At 47.7% G+C, this 15,959-nt stretch overlaps 1 protein-coding gene across 1 annotated transcript in view; it reads right to left on the reverse strand.

Annotated features, from left to right (window-relative positions):
• The window catches only part of NUP43 (nucleoporin 43), a 165,622-nt gene that overhangs the window by 117,033 nt on the left and 32,630 nt on the right, over window positions 1-15,959 (reverse strand). The window contains exon 3 of the mRNA XM_030198061.1: window positions 863-940. Within this exon, the coding sequence (XP_030053921.1) occupies window positions 863-940 (78 nt within the window). The remainder of the gene's footprint in view (window positions 1-862; window positions 941-15,959) is intronic.

Here is a 15,959-nt window from a genome sequence, read left to right on the forward strand (position 1 = left end):
AAACTGCACAGGACTTGAATTTTCTAGCCATTCTTATAAATGTGTTTGGATTTTATTAGATCCCAAAAATGGCATTTTGGTAAATGTTGCGCGCTCATTGACTGACAACCTTTCAGAAAAGGGGGGCTAGATCTGCAACTATTGCAGTTAGAGACCTCAAATTTTGGGAAACTTCGTTTAACACCTGACTCGCGCAACAGATAAAATTTGAACAAAATTGGAGACGTGATGGTGGGAAGGTTTAGACCACTTGGCATGGAATGACCCAAATCTAAAACCCTCTTCCCTGCACCATTGCTTCATCCACACATTGAGACTCCGGAGCTCTGCCTGTCTCTTTGGGCCCTGCACGTGCAACGGGAAGCACTTCAGAAAATGCCAGGTTCTGGATTTGAGCTTTCTACCTCTCGCCCACATTTTCCTATGCCATTGGTACCCACATGTACCAAAACAGCTGGCTCCTCCCCAGCACTATCTAAAATCCTATCTAGGTGACACGTGAGGTCCGCCACCTTTGCAATAGGCAGGCAAGTGACCAGGCGATCTTCACGTCCACCAGCCATCCAGCTATCTACATGCCTAATAATCGAATCACCAACTACAACAGTCCTAACCCTTCCCTCCTGGCCAGAATTTACATGCCAGAAAGACAGTCAAACAGAAAACTGGTAGTTTACTATTATTCCATAGCTACATAGCTCCAGGATTGAAGCGAAAATTACTTAATCCAGAGTTTGTTGCATGAAAGCCTAGGAAATCTCCTCTTTCCACAGTCCTGCAAAAATATTTGGTGTGTTCCCTCTATGAGTAAGATGAGAAAGGCAATATACAGGTGAAACAGAAGTATGTGGCAATACTGCACCTGGTTGTTTTGATGATGACGGAAGATGGTGACACTCCCTGATGATGAGGCGGTCACAATCCTTTCTTGGTCCAAAAACTGGGAAAAAATATGAAAGAAAAAACAAGGTTAGTGGCAGAAGCACAGAAATACAGTTTAAATTATTCCAGCAGTAGAACTACCCAATTCAATTGGCACTTAATAGATCATCAAATTAGGGTTCTCCCTTTTCCTTGCAAGTCTCCACTCTTGTAGAGAAAAATGACAAAGGCTCATTTTGCTCCAACAGCAAAAACATGCCTGCAAAATAAGAAACTCAAACTTGGTTTGTTACTTAGATTCCCTACTGAACAGCACAGGTACAAATCAAAGTAGGGTATACACAAAAAGTAGCACACATGAGTTGTCTTGTTGGGCAGACTGGATGGACCGTGCAGGTCTTTTTTCTGCCGTCATCTACTATGTTACTATCCAGCTTATTTTCAAAAGTGATCGCTGACCATTTCCCGACATAAAATCGGGAGATGGCCGGCGATTTCGGAAAAGCGGCGAAATCGGTATAATGGAAAGCGGCATTTTTGACAGCATCACCGCTTTCCCGTTGCTTTGCTGGCGAAAGTTCAAGGGGGCGTGTCAGTAGATTAGCGAAGGCGGGACATGGGCGTGGCTACCAGATGGCCGGCTTTCGCCAATAATGGAAAAAAAAAAGTGGCGTTAAGCAGTATTTCGCCGGCTTTACTTGGTCCTTTTACTTTCACGACCAAGCCTCAAAAAGGTGCCCCAACTGACCAAATGACCACTGGAGGGAATCGGGGATGACCTCCCCATACTCCCCCAGTGGTCACCAACCCCCTTCCAAACTAAAAAAATAAAACTAAAAACCTTTTTTGCCAGTCTGTATGCCAGCCTCAAATGCCGTACCCACCTCCATGACAGCAGAACTTTGTTGTATCCTCCGACAGCCTTTCCCTGGTTGCGAGGTGGCTCTCGGGTGAGTGTGACACCTTTTCTGTTAGGTGCCCTGCAGAGTCACATTAGCAATGCATTGTGGTGGGTGTAGGGTACTGGGCTCTACTCCCATGGTGCTTTTCCCCCCTGCTAACTGGGTCAGAGTGTGCCCTGTTTTGTTTCCTGTTGTAGTCCATGCAGTAGTGGCCACTTTTGTAAGCCAGTTTTAGTTCCCTTTCCTGTGTTACCCACGTTAGAGAACGTAGTTCTTACCTTGAATGGTGCTGAAAGAGGGCATTGTACACCATTGTCTCAGCTCTGACCTACTGCTAATCTTAGTACCAGGGGGCTCTTTGCCAGTGGGGCACAACCTCTGATCTGCAGTTAACTGTGAGTAAACGTGGTTATTTCAAGAAAGGACTTTTTCAGAGAGATTAGTCTTCAGGTGTGAACTAGTGTGCCAAAGTTATACAGCAGCAATAAGTCCTAGAGGCTGTATGCAGGTCCCGGGAGCAATTTTAGTGGGTGCAGTACATTTGTGGGTAGTGGGTTTGGGGGGGCTCAGCTCCCAAAGTAAGGGAGCTTTGCACATGGGAGCTTTTCTGAAGTCCACCGCAATGACCCCTAGGGTGGCTGGTTGGTGTCCTGGCATGTCAGGGAGGCCAGTGAACTAAAAATGCTGGCTCCTCCCACGGCCAAATGCCTTGAATTTGGCCGGGGTTTGAGATGGCCGACATAACTTTCCATTATCGCTGAAAAACAAACCCGGCCATCTCAAACCTGGCGAACTCCACGGCATTTGGCCGGGCTAAGGTAAAATTATGTATCATACCTGATAATTTTCTTTCCATTAATCATAGCTGATCAATCCATAGACTGGTGGGTTGTGTCCATCTACCAGCAGGTGGAGATAGAGAGCAAACTTTTGCCTCCCTATATGTGGTCATGTGCTGCTGGAAACTCCTCAGTATGTCGATATCAAAGCTCCATCCGCAGGACTCAGCACTTAGAGAATTACACCCACGAAGGGACACTCTGCCCAGCTCACCACCGCCGAAACGGGGGAGGGGAATTAACCCAGCTCATCCCCACACAAGTGGGGGAGGGGAATCCGTCCAGCTCATCCCCGCGGAGCGGGGGAGGGACACCACACCCGCCGATGCGGGGGGATCTGGCTTATCCTGCAACCGCAACCGCGGGAGGAGCTGACTGACCCTAACACCGCCGAAGCGGGAGGGGTACAAAGCTGCCCTACAGCCGCACGAAGCGGGAGGGAGTGCCGGCAGAATTTAAATCTCAATCCAGCCCCGTAAAACGGAGGGGAGAGGAATGCAGCAGCTCACTGTTACACAAACTCGTCTCAACTCTTGAAGAATCCAGGTGAAAGAAGAACTTGAACACGAAGTCCTCCTGAAGTAACTGAAGGCTAAACTTGAACCTAAAATTCAACCAGAATATAAACAGTACAGATATCTGGGAGGGGCTATGGATTGATCAGCTATGATTAATGGAAAGAAAATTATCAGGTATGATACATAATTTTACCTTCCATATCATCAAGCTGATCAATCCATAGACTGGTGGGATGTACCGAAGCAGTACTCACCCAGGGCGGGACATAGAAATCCCTGACCGCAACACTGAAGCTCCAAACCGGGCCTCCGCCCGAGCAGCCACAGTCAAGCGGTAATGCCTGGCAAAGGTATGGGCCTTCCCCGCGGCCACCTAAGCCGCTGCAATGGCTTCCTTGACCCATCTTGCCACTGTAGGCTTAGAAGCCTGCAGACCCTTACGAGGACCTGTAAACAGGACAAACAGAAGATCCGATTTCCGGAAATCATTGGTCACTTCCAAGCATCTGATGATGACTCGTCTCACATCCAGAAATTGAGAGCAGAGTATTCCTCTGGGTAGACCTCCCTACGAAAGGAAGGGAGACAGAGCTGCTGATTCACATGGAAGCGAAAAACAATCTTGGGCAGGAAGGAAGGCACTGTGCGAATAGACACTCCTGCCTCAGTGAACTGCAGAAAAGGCTCTCGACCTGAGAGTGCCTGGAGCTCGGAAACTCTTCTGGCTGAAGTGATAGCCACCAAAAAGACTGCTTTCAACGTCAGGTCTTTCAGAGATGCCCTCGACAAGGGTTCAAAAGGCGGCTTCTGCAATGCTCTTAGCACCAGGTTGAGATTCCACGCAGGCACCACTGAGTGTAGAGGAGGGCGCAGGTGATTAACTCCCTTGAGAAAGCGCACCACATCTGGCTGCGAAGCCAGGGAAGCACCCTTCAGGCGGCCCCTGAAGAAAGCCAGAGCCGCTACCTGGACTTTAAAGGAACTGAGCGACAGCTCTTCCTCCAGACCTTCTTGCAGGAACGCCAACACTGAAGAAATTGGAGCAGTGAAGGGAGAAAGTGAGCCTGCTTCACACCACGCTGCAAAGATACGCCAAACCCTGGCGTAAGCAGTAGAAGTAGAGCGCTTCCTTGCTCTCAGCATAGTGGCGATGACCTTGTCTGAGAAGCCCTTCTTTCTCAGACGCTGCCGCTCAATAGCCAGGCCGTAAGACCAAAGGGGGAGAGATCCTCCATCACCACGGGACCCTGATGTAACAGGCCCTGCTCCACTGGCAGCCGCAGAGGATCGCCGACTGAGAGCCTGATCAAGTCCGCATACCAGGGACGTCTGGGCCAATCTGGACCCACCAGGATTACCCTGCCGGGATGCTTTGCCACCCGGTCTAGCACCCTGCCCAACATGGGCCAGGGCGGGAACACATAGAGAAGCTCATGTGTCGGCCACCGTTGGAGAAGAGCATCTACTCCCAGGGATCGAGGGTCCCGTCCTCTGCTGAAAAAGCGCGGCACTTGGCAATTGGCCGATGACGCCATCAGATCTAGGCTCGGCTGGCCCCAGCGCTTCGTGATGCCCAAGAACGCCTGAGCAGATAGCTGCCACTCTCCGGGCTCCAAGGTATGGCGACTGAGAAAGACCGCCTTGACATTCATGACTCCGGCAATGTGGGCCGCTGACAGCTGTTCCAGGTTCGCTTCCACCCACTGGCATAGATTCATGGCCTCCTTGGCTAGAGGGGCGCTCTTGGTACCTCCCTGGCGGTTGACATAGGCCACAGCCGTGGCATTGTCCGACAAGACCCGTACAGGCTTCAACACCAGTACCGGGATGAACTCCAACAACACCAACCAAATGGCTCTGAGTTCCAGGAGGTTGATAGACCACTTGCCTCTGCAGGAGACCAGAGCCCCTGCGCTGTCCTTCCCAAGCAGTGGGCTCCCCAGCCCATCAAAGAGGCATCTGTCGTGACGACAATCCACTCCGGGGTCACCAGAGGCATTCCTGCAGACAACTTGTCTGTCTGCGTCCACCAGCTCAGCGCCTTGCGCACTGCTGGGTCCAAGGGAAGGCGCACAGCATAATCCTCCAACATCGGAGTCCAGCGCTGCAGCACAGAGTGTTGTAGTGGTCTCATATGAGCCCTGGCCCAGGGCACTACTTCCATCGTGGCCGACATAGAGCCCAACAGCTGCACGTAGTCCCAAGCCCGAATAGGAGAGGCTACTAGGAACTAGTCCACCTGAGCCTGAAACTTGGCAATCCGATTGTCTGGCAGGAACACTCTGCCCACTTGGGTGTCGAATCGAACTCCCAGATACTCCAGGGACTGAGTCGGGCGCAGCTGGCTTTACTCCCAGTTGATGATCCACCCCAGGGAGCTCAAAAGAGCAACCACCCGGTTCACAGCTTTGCCGCACTCTGCATAAGAGGGGGCTTGGATCAACCAGTCGTCCAGATAAGGATGGACTTGAACCCCTTCCTTCCTCAGGAAGGCCGCGATGACCACCATTACTTTGGAGAAGGTTCGCGGAGCAGTAGCCAACCCGAACGGGAGGGCTCTGAACTGGAAGTGTCGGCCCAGTACTGCAAAACGCAGAAAGCGTTGATGAGGAGGCCAGATGGGAATATGCAAGTACGCTTCCTTGATGTCCAAGGATGCCAGGAACTCTCCTGCCTTCACTGCCGCTATAACAGAGCGGAGGGTCTCCATGCGAAAGTGCCGAACTTTCAAGGCCCAATTGACCCCTTTGAGGTCGAGGATAGGCCGTACAGAACCTCCTTTCTTTGGTATCACAAAGAAAAAGGAGTAACATCCCTTGCCAAGCTGATTTTCTGGCACCGGAACGACCGCACCCAGGCGGATCAGATTGTTCAAGGTCTGCTGCACTACCACAGCTTTGACCGGAGACTTGCAGGGAGAGAGTACAAACCCGTCTTTTAAGGGTCGGCAGAACTCTAGCTTGTAGCCGTCTCTGATGACTTCCAGCACCCAAGTGTCTGAAGTTATTGTGGTCCACTCGCCCATAAACGAGGACAGCCGTCCTCCAATCTGCACTGGGGCGTGGACCAAGGCCCCGTCATTGGGTACGAGACCCTGGGGGAGGACCGGAGGGAGCACCTCCGGGACGGCGGTCTCTGCGAAAGGAATGCTGCTTGGGGGAGAAGTTCCTCTTGAAGGAAGAGGGGGCAGAGGAGCCCGACCTGCCCGGGCGGTACCGACGGGCTTCCTGAAACCGTCCTCTGGAGGGTACCAGGGCGAGTACTAGCCCGAGCCCTGACCTCTGGTAACTTCTTGCCTTAGACGTGCCGAGATCGGTCACGATTTTGTCCAGCTCGACCCCAAAGAGCAGCTTGCCTTTAAAAGGCAATCTAGCCAGGCGGGATTTAGAGGCGTGGTCAGCAGACCAATGTTTCAGCCAAAGCCACCGCCGCGCAGAGATTGTCTGAGCCATGCCTTTCGCTGAGGCCCTCAAGACATCATACAGCAAGTCTGCCAAATAGGCTAAGCCCGATTCCAGGGCCGGCCAATCAGCCCTCAAGGAAAGATCCGAGGGGAAAGCCCGCTGCACCATAGTCAGGCACGCCCTGGCCACATAGGAGCCGCAAATTGAGGCCTGCAAACTTAAAGCAGCTGCCTCAAAGGACGACCTTAAGGCCGCCTCCAATCTTCTGTCTTGGGCGTCCTTTAGGGCCGTGCCACCTTCCACCGGCAACGCCGTTTTCTTAGTCACCGCAGTGATTAAAGAATCCACGGTAGGCCACAGATAGGCCTCACGTTCACTTTCAGTCAAAGGATAGAGGCGGGACATAGCCCTAGCCACTTTAAGGCTCGCTTCCGGGACATCCCATTGAGCCGCAATTAAGGTGTGCATGGCATCATGCACGTGGAAGGTTCTAGGCGGGCGCTTCGTCCCCAGCATAATGGCAGAGCCAACAGGGGCTGAGGGAGAGACGTCCTCCGGAGAGGAAATCTTCAAAGTGTCCATGGCCTGTACCAACAGGTTGGACAAATCCTCTGAGCTAAAAAGCCGCGCTGCAGAGGGGTCATCCGCTCCATCCGAGCGGGGATCCGTCTCCTCCAAGGAATCCGCAAAGGACCGTTGGGAGACCTCAGATACGCTGCCCTCATCTACATCGGAGGAGACAAAGTCCTCCAAGGCCTGGGAATCAACCCGAGGGCGTTTACCTCTGGGAACCTCAACCTCTTTACCAGACGAGGGAGCAGGGGCAGCGTTTTGCATAAGGAAGGCCTGATGCAGCAGCAAAACAAACTCGGGGGAGAAACCCCCCAGACTGTGTACTTCCGCAGCCTGGGCAACAGCCCTAGACGCACCCTCAACCGGCGCTCGCAAGAGCGGGGGAGAGACATGCTGCGCATCCAAAATGGCGTCCGGCGCGACACTCCGCGAAGGAGCCGCGCGGGAAGAACGGCGCTTAACTTTAGCCGCTTTTGTGCCGTCGCCCAAATTAAGGGCGTTCATGGCATCAATGTCTCCAACCTCAAGGGCGGCCCAAGAAGAAGCCGTCCGAGCCGCGTGGCCGGCCAAGATGGCGGAGGCGAGGAGCGGGGGATAGGCGTTTATGGCGTGAAAAAATCGCCACGCCGGAGGAAGGACCGGGGACATTCATCGGCCACGAAACTGTCACCCAACAAGGGCGAATCAGGCTTTAAGACCCCCGCATCCCCTCTAGAAGCGCCCAAGCGATCCGGGGAGCGACTCTTTACGCCCTCGCCCTCCGACGCCATATGCCACGTGGAGATAAATCGGGGAACCCCCTGCCCGCTATAAAAAGGTAAAAATTACCTGCTGTCCGCTCCGAGCTGTAACGACCTGGTGTCCCAGTGAGTAGCTGCAATAAACGTTTAAATAAACGTCGAAATAAACGCCTTTAAGGACGTTCAAAATTTTTTTTTTTTTTTTTTTAACGGAGCCAGCGGGAGGGGGGAGAAAAGGAGGGACCTGGCACCACCAGGTTTGCACTTGCTCAAAAGAGCCCTCAACCCCAGGCACTCAACAAAACCTAAAAATTAGGCTTGGAGGCCTAGCCAGAGCTGCTGCTGTGTGTGACCACCACCTGCTGAGATAGAGAACATACTGAGGAGTTTCCGGCAGCACATGACCACATATAGGGAGGCAAAAGTTTGCTCTCTATCTCCACCTGCTGGTAGATGGACACAACCCACCAGTCTATGGATTGATCAGCTTGATGATATGGAAACCGTATTATCGAAAAAAAAAAAAGATGGCCAGCCATCTTTTTCGATAATACGGTTCCGGCCAGCTGTAGCGCCGACGCAAACATAGATCGCCGGCAATCTATTTGGCCGGCGACGTTCGATTATGCCCCTCCACGTTACTATGTTACTGTGGCCTCCCTAATCTGTTGGTTTCTCTCTACTTCCAAATTAGGTTGCTGAGAAGGCAATAAAAATCTAATGAAATATAATGTAATGTCTCCGAAACGTTTTGTGAAACTTCTAGTCTATGCACTTAAAGAAAGCAACACTCCAATGCCATCCTATCACCCACAGTATTAAAATTTTAAATGAGGTAATTTTTTTAAAAAGGGTGCCTATGTGAAATCTCTAACAAGTGGGGAAAGAAGATCATGGAATTCTTTCCAACCCCTTGGCATGCAAATACATATATGTGTGGATATGTGTACACTGTGTTCTAATTCTATACAGTGCACAAAATAGGCAGAAATTCTGCATGTATTCTCTGAGCTGCCAGGAAAGATATGTACCACAATGGGACAAAAACAGCAGTTTAGTGTAACTGCACTTAGGCACAATTCTATAAACTAGCATCTAAATGCTATAGCACATAACTGCAAGAGGGCATTAATGTGGGAGAGGGAGGGCATGGGTACTGACTACATTTTTGCACACTATATAGAATATTACCAGTTCCTGTATGGGTGTACAGTGCCACATTTAGATGGGAACATTTATATCTGCCATACAGGAGGCACAAGTGGTCATGATTACATTTACTAGCCTAAGTCAGCATTGACCCTACCTATTCTATAATGGCTTTAGCACAATTATGCCTTAATAGAATACTAGCTTAGTGCTCAACTGTTTAGTGACTATCTTTTTGCTACTTAGAAAGAATTGTCCCCTATATGTACACTGCTTCTCCCATAGAAATGTATTGGAGTATTTTTTTTGGAGGGGATTCATTTCTCTTGCACCTCTCACCATACACAGACATTTCACTTCTACAGCGTAGAAACTTCCTCCAGATGATTGCCTCCCTTCTTGTGACTAGAGCTGTCTTCCAGTCTTTTGCTCCTCACTGACTTTTCATTGGCTGGATCTTACCTACAGTCTTTACTGAAAGTTACCATTAGGGATGGGTAGTCATTTCAAACAAACATTGTTCATGGTTATGAGAGTGCATTACGTGCACACAGTATGTACTTTTCTTAAAAGGGTGCACTATTTCCTGAGGGGCGTGCATGCATGAAAGAGTAAGCACTATCTCCTAAAGCCGGCCAAATCGGTATAAATCGAAAGCCGAGTTTGGCCGGCACCAACTGCTTTCCGTCGCGGAGCCGGCCAAACTTCAAGGGGGCGTTTCGGTAGGGTAGCAAAGGCGGGACGGGAGCGTGCTTTGAGATGGCCGGCTTCGCCCGATAATGGAAAAAAGCCGGCCTTGACGAGAATTTGGTGCCTTTTTTTTCCAGGTCCAAGTCCCAAAAAAGTGCCCGAACTGACCAGATGACCACCGGAATTGGGGATCACCTCCCCTGACTCCTCCAGTGGTCACTAACCCCCTCCCACCCTCAAAAAAACAACTTTAAAAACTGTTTTTTGCCAGCCTCTATACCAGCCTCAAATGTCATACTCACGTCCATCGCAGCAGTATACAGGTCCCAGGAGCAGTTTTAGTGGGTGCAGTGTACTTCAGGCAGGCAGACCCAGGCCCACCCCCCCCCCACCTGTTACACTTGTGGTGGAAAATGGGAGCCCTTCAAAACCCACTGTACCCACATGTAGGTGCTCCCCTTCACCCCTTAGGGCTATGGTAGTGGTGTATAGTTGTGGGGAGTGGGTTGGGGGGGGGGGGGGCTCGGCACCAAAGTAAGGGAGCTTTGCACCTGGGAGCTATTTTAATGTTTTTTTTTTAATTTTTAGAAATGCCCCCTAGGGTGCCCGGTTGGTGCACCTGGCATGTGAGGGGGAACAGTGCACTACGAATTCTGCCCCCCCCCCATGACCAAATGCCTTGGATTTGTTCGTTTTTGAGATGGCCGACTTTGGTTTCCATTATGGGCGAAAACCGAAGTCGGCCATCTCAAACCCGGCAATCTCAACATTTATGTTGAGATTTGGCCGGCCCCAACCATATTATCGAAAAAAAAAAGATGGCCGGCCATCTTTTTTGAAAATACGATTGGTTCCGCCCCTTCGCGGCGCCGTCCTTGGAGATGGGCACCCCGGCCGAAAATGCCCCTCTATGTGTGCATAGTGTGTACTCAAAGACATTTATCCGACACTGAAAAAAATAAAGATGAAACATTTTTGGGTACCCATCCCTAGTTACACTAGAAGCAGGCAGGGCAGGATCACTCACATAATTACAGATAGAGGTTTTAAACTAAAAATAAAAAAAAAAAATGTCCAGACATCATTACCCATCCTTTTACCTTCTCTCTCTCTAAACCTATCCACACTCCTTTTTTTTTTTTATTGGCAGTGGAAGAAGTGAAAACAACATATCAACCAATATGAGAACAGCAGCTGGAAACAGTATTCAAATAAGTAGTCAACAACAGGGCTCTGTATCCAAACAGGCTCAGTAGATATATAGTGCACTCCATTTAAGTGCTGTTTCTTGAATTTTATTTTGTTCCTCTCCTTCCATCTTTCCAACCATCCAACAGTGGTTCTGAATTTAGTTACTCCAAGACTTTCAAATAGCTGATTAGCTTTCTCCATAAGCAGTGGACCACTGACAGGAAACTGTCTGCTCCTGACTTGAGAAAACCACCGAAGAAGAGCATCTTCTACCTCCTCTGCTTTTCCCGCCCGTTTTTGTTTCCTGTGTGGATTTGTATTGTTTTGCCAGTCTTCCAGAAGCTACTACTACTACTTAGCATTTCTATAGCGCTACTAGAGTTACGCAGCGCTGTACAAGCTGATCTTTCTGCTTCAAGATATGTGAAATTTGACTGGGATTGACACCATATTCTTTAGCAATAGATGCTTAACTTTGTTTGTTTTCTGATTTTTTAAGAACTTCTATTTGTTCAGCCAGTGTTAAAGTCTTACAGTTGCGCGATGACGACAACTCCAGTGTACACTCTACAACTTTCTTTCGCTTATTCTGCCTGTGGCAGTTAACCAATGAGATTTCAAATTTACCGCCCGTTTGTCAAGTGCCAATCAGCTTCCATATTCCGTGCGTGCGCTTATGCGGAGTCTTTCCTGCAGAGGAGCGATCTTAAACCATGCATATAAGCGAATCTTGCACTTATCAGTGGTGCGCTAAACCAAAGTTTGTCCCCATAGAAATTGATGGCGCCAAAACGGGACCAAAGTACGGCATGCAGTTAAACAGAGCATGCGCTTATCCTGGAGTCAGGTGGTCCATCCATTAGGTAAGCCTTTAATATATGACAAGTTTGGAATCAAATTCAATGGTTAAGAGGGCTCTCAGTAGCCCCAGAAAAGAGCTTTAAGCATGCACATGAGAAGTATTACAACAGAGTGATAGTAGCATCGGTCTTTTGTACTATTTACATTATGCAGTGATCACCATCAAGAGAGAGCAGGGCTCCGGTTCGATAGGATTAAGTTCTCCTGATGACGCCATAAGAGCGAAACACATATTGTGTTGGGAACAGAACAGATGTTGAAACAAGGATTTATATATTGAACTGTTGCTTCAAGACAATTTTACTCTGCACTTTTCACATGAGCACGGACCTTTTGACACGGAGGCTTCTCTGAGAGCACACCCAATCATCTGAATATGCAGCCCTAAGCTAAGTGCCTGTTTTTACCATCGTTAATAAGTTCATTTTTCATCATGACAGCGTATTAGCTGTAATTAGGAGGTAGGAAGGGCTGAGGGTGCAATGATGTTAGAGTCGTATGTTGCTTCTCAATAGTCCAGCCTCAGCAACATCAGTTTTACTGAGCACTCACAGAATATAAGTTATATATCGTCACACTAGTCACAGCATATTAAAAAAATTAAAAAAATATAACAGCAGTTTCTAAACAGAGTATGAGAGTTAAAATTTAATGCCAAGTGCAGAGTGATGCACTTGGGGTACAGAAACCCGAAAGAGAAATACTGAATAGGGGAGGAGAGATTAGTAAGCTCGACTCAGGAGAGAGACCTTGGGGTGTTGGTGTCAGAGGATATGAAGGTGAAGAAACAATGTGACAAGTTGACGGCTGTGGCCAGAAGGATGGTAGGGTGGTAGGAGGCGGGGCTGGTGGCTGGGAGGAGGGGATAGTGCTGGGCAGACTTATACGGTCTGTGCCCTGAAAATGACAGATACAAATCAAGGTAAGGTACACACAAAAAGTAGCACATATGAGTTTATTTTGTTGGGCAGACTGGATGGACCGTGCAGGTCTTTTTCTGCCGTCATCTACTATGTTAAGGTTGCACAGAGAGGGATATAACCAGCAGAAGAAAGAAGCTGTTGATGCCCTTCTACCAGTCGTTGGTGAGGCCCCACTTGGAGTATTGTGTTCAGTTTTGGAGGCCGTATCTTGCTAAATATGTAAACAGACTGGAAGCGGTGCAAAGAAAAACTACAAAATGGTATTTATTATTTGTTCCATTTGTATCTCACATTTTCCAGCATATTAGTAGGCTCAATGTGGCTTACAAAGTTCAGAGAGGAGAGACACTCCAGTGGACAAGTACAGAGTAGAAGTACAATTAATTAGATTTAGTGTAGATTGTCCCATGCAGTTTACAAGAATGTATCATGTTGAAAAGGATTAAGTGTTGTCTGATTCCGAGTATAAATTGATGCGTTTCATTATTCGATGATTATGTCGAACCTGCAGGGTATGCCTTTCTGAAGAGGTGCATCTTTAGGTTTTTTTTTGGAAGTTTAGATGAATGTTCATGGTTTTAAGGTCTTTTGGTAGTGTATTCCAGAGCCGAATGCATATGAAGGAAAAGCTGGACGCGTAAGTTGATTTGTATTTCGGTCCCTTACATCTTGGGAAGTGAAGGTTTAGGTACGTTCTTGCCGATTCAAGTGTTTCTAATTCGTAAGTCGATTAGTTCAGTCATGTATGCCAGAGGTAGGCCATGGATTATTTTGTGAACAAGAGTGCAAATCTTGAAGGTAATGTGTTCTTTGATTGGTAGCCTGTGCAGTTTTTCACGGAGGGGTTTAGCGCTTTTTGAGTTGCAAACCGTACAAGAGACTTGCCGACCTGAAAATGCATACCTTGGATGAAAGAAGAACGGGGTGACGTGATACAGATGTTCAAATATTTGAAAGGTATTAATTCACAAACAAACCTTTTCCGGAGACGGGACGGTGGTAGAACTAGAGGATCATGAATTGAGGTTGAAGGGAGGCAGACTCAGGAGTAATTTCAGAAAGTATTTTTTCATGGAAAGGGTTGTGGATACGTGAATGCCCTCCCGCGGCCAGGTGGAGGAGATGAAAACGGTAATGGAATTCAAACATGCATGGGATAAACACAAAGGTAATCATGGTTAGTAGGAATGGATCTACGGAATCTTAGCAGAGATTGGGTGGCAATGGCGGTAATTGGGAAGCAACCCAGTGCTGGGCAGACTTCTGCGATAGATATGGATGGGCTGGAGTGTAAATTTTAAGGAGCTTCGATGTTAGCTTCAGAACTTTTAGTACAAGACAGTGCTGGGCAGACTTCTACGGTCTGTGACCCGAGAATGGCAGGACAAATCAAACTCGAGTATACATATAAGTATCACATACCATGTAAAATTAGTTTATCTTGTTGGGCAGACTGGATGGACCGTTCAGCAGGTCTTTATCTGCCGTCAATTACTATGTTTACTATGGATGGTAAAATAAGGTCTTTCGTAATTTAATAATTATATTCTGGCTTGATTACTGTGGGTTAAAAACAGGGATGCAGACTACAAGCTCTGACAAACCTAAGCAACCCTCACTGGTTCACATTCACACAACCAAACTTGCAGTTTTGGCCAAAATCAGGTGATGAGTTTCGGCTACAGTTTTAGTTTTGGCCTGAAAGCTTTCAGTTCTGGTGGCAGTTTTGGTTTCGGTCAGTCTGTACCATCAGCCTTAACCTCCCTGCATCCTAAGCACATTTCACATCCCTTCCCCTCACATGTACACCCAAGTGCAAAGTTTGCCAATGAGTTAATCTAGCCCTGCCAACAGATTTAGGGGTAGCTGTGAGGTGGTGGGCCAGTTGTAGGGAGTAGTGAATTGCTTGTTTTCTTTCCATAAATACTAGAACTAGGGGGAATACAAAGAAGCTAGAAGTAGTAAATTTAAAACAAATTGGAGAAAATATTTCTTCACATAGCGAGTAATTAAACTCTGGAATTCGTTGACAGAGAATATGGTAAAAGCAGTTAGCTTAGCAGAGTTTAGGTTTGAATAATTTTCTAAAAGAAAAGTCCATAAGCCATTATTAAGATGGACTTGGGAAAATCCACTGCTTATTTCTAGGATACCTGTTAAATGATTGTGGACCGTCACTCTGTCCCGTGATACAAAATACCAAAAGATATACACAGAGTGTGTGAATGCAAATATATTACCCCTAAGGGCTATTTGAATAAGGTGAGGAAGAGTCTCATATGTAATCCATGATGAGAATACTTTCATTCAACAGGTGAATCAATTCTTCGTGTTCATGTCTTAATCATTGACTCAGCCTCCACCATCCTAACTATACTACCAAAGCAGTGACTTACACAAAATTCTCTACATATTAATTAATGTACACTGCACTTATCTTAGGCAGGTTGGTGCACTCTTAAACCCCGACAGGTCCCCGTTTCGTATTCACTTTATCAAGGGGGAGTGCCACCAATTCTGTCGGTATAAAGAGAAAGAGAAAAAAGAGGGTGAAGTCACCTACGCATTAACACAGCCCTCTTGTTATAACCTCTCTCAATATTTGCATTTTTTAACTATATTTGCTGATGGCTTACCCGATTACTGCCCCAGACATATATGTGTGCTGACTTGTTGTGATAAATCAAATGGCGATGGCGTCTTTTTATTAATGCTCATGGCAGGAAACAGCTGATGGTATCACGCTGACCCTCCGTGCGTGGTGTGTCTCTTAAAGGAGTAATGACTTATTAAAGCTGCCTTAAGAAACCCTAATTTACGACGAACCCTGGAAAACATCATGGAGGGAACCTGTTGAATGAAAGTATTCTCATCGTGGATTACATACGAGACTCTTCGTCACCTTAGTCAAATAGCTCTTAGGGGTAATATATTTGCATTCACACACTCTGTGTATATCTTTTGGTATTTCTAGGATAAGCAGTATAAAATCTGCTTTACTGTTCTGGGATCTTGCCAGGTATTTGTGACCTGGATTGGCCACTACTGGAATCAAGATACTGGGTTTGATGGACCTTCGGTCTGACCCAGTATGGCAATGCTTATGTTCTTATATAGTGTTTAGGGCAGTTTGTATGGTACTGTGTGAGTTACAGGTAGGGTAATTGTGCAGAGTGGGCAGTTTTGGGAGTAGGGCAGGTATTTATTTTGTTTGGTTATTTTTTTTTTGAGTGGGACAGTCTGAAGGGGAGTTTTAGGGGGTTGGGTAGTTTAGTGGTATGGCACTT

This window comes from Microcaecilia unicolor, chromosome 3, assembly GCF_901765095.1.
Source record: "Microcaecilia unicolor chromosome 3, aMicUni1.1, whole genome shotgun sequence".
Lineage (NCBI taxonomy): Eukaryota > Metazoa > Chordata > Amphibia > Gymnophiona > Siphonopidae > Microcaecilia > Microcaecilia unicolor.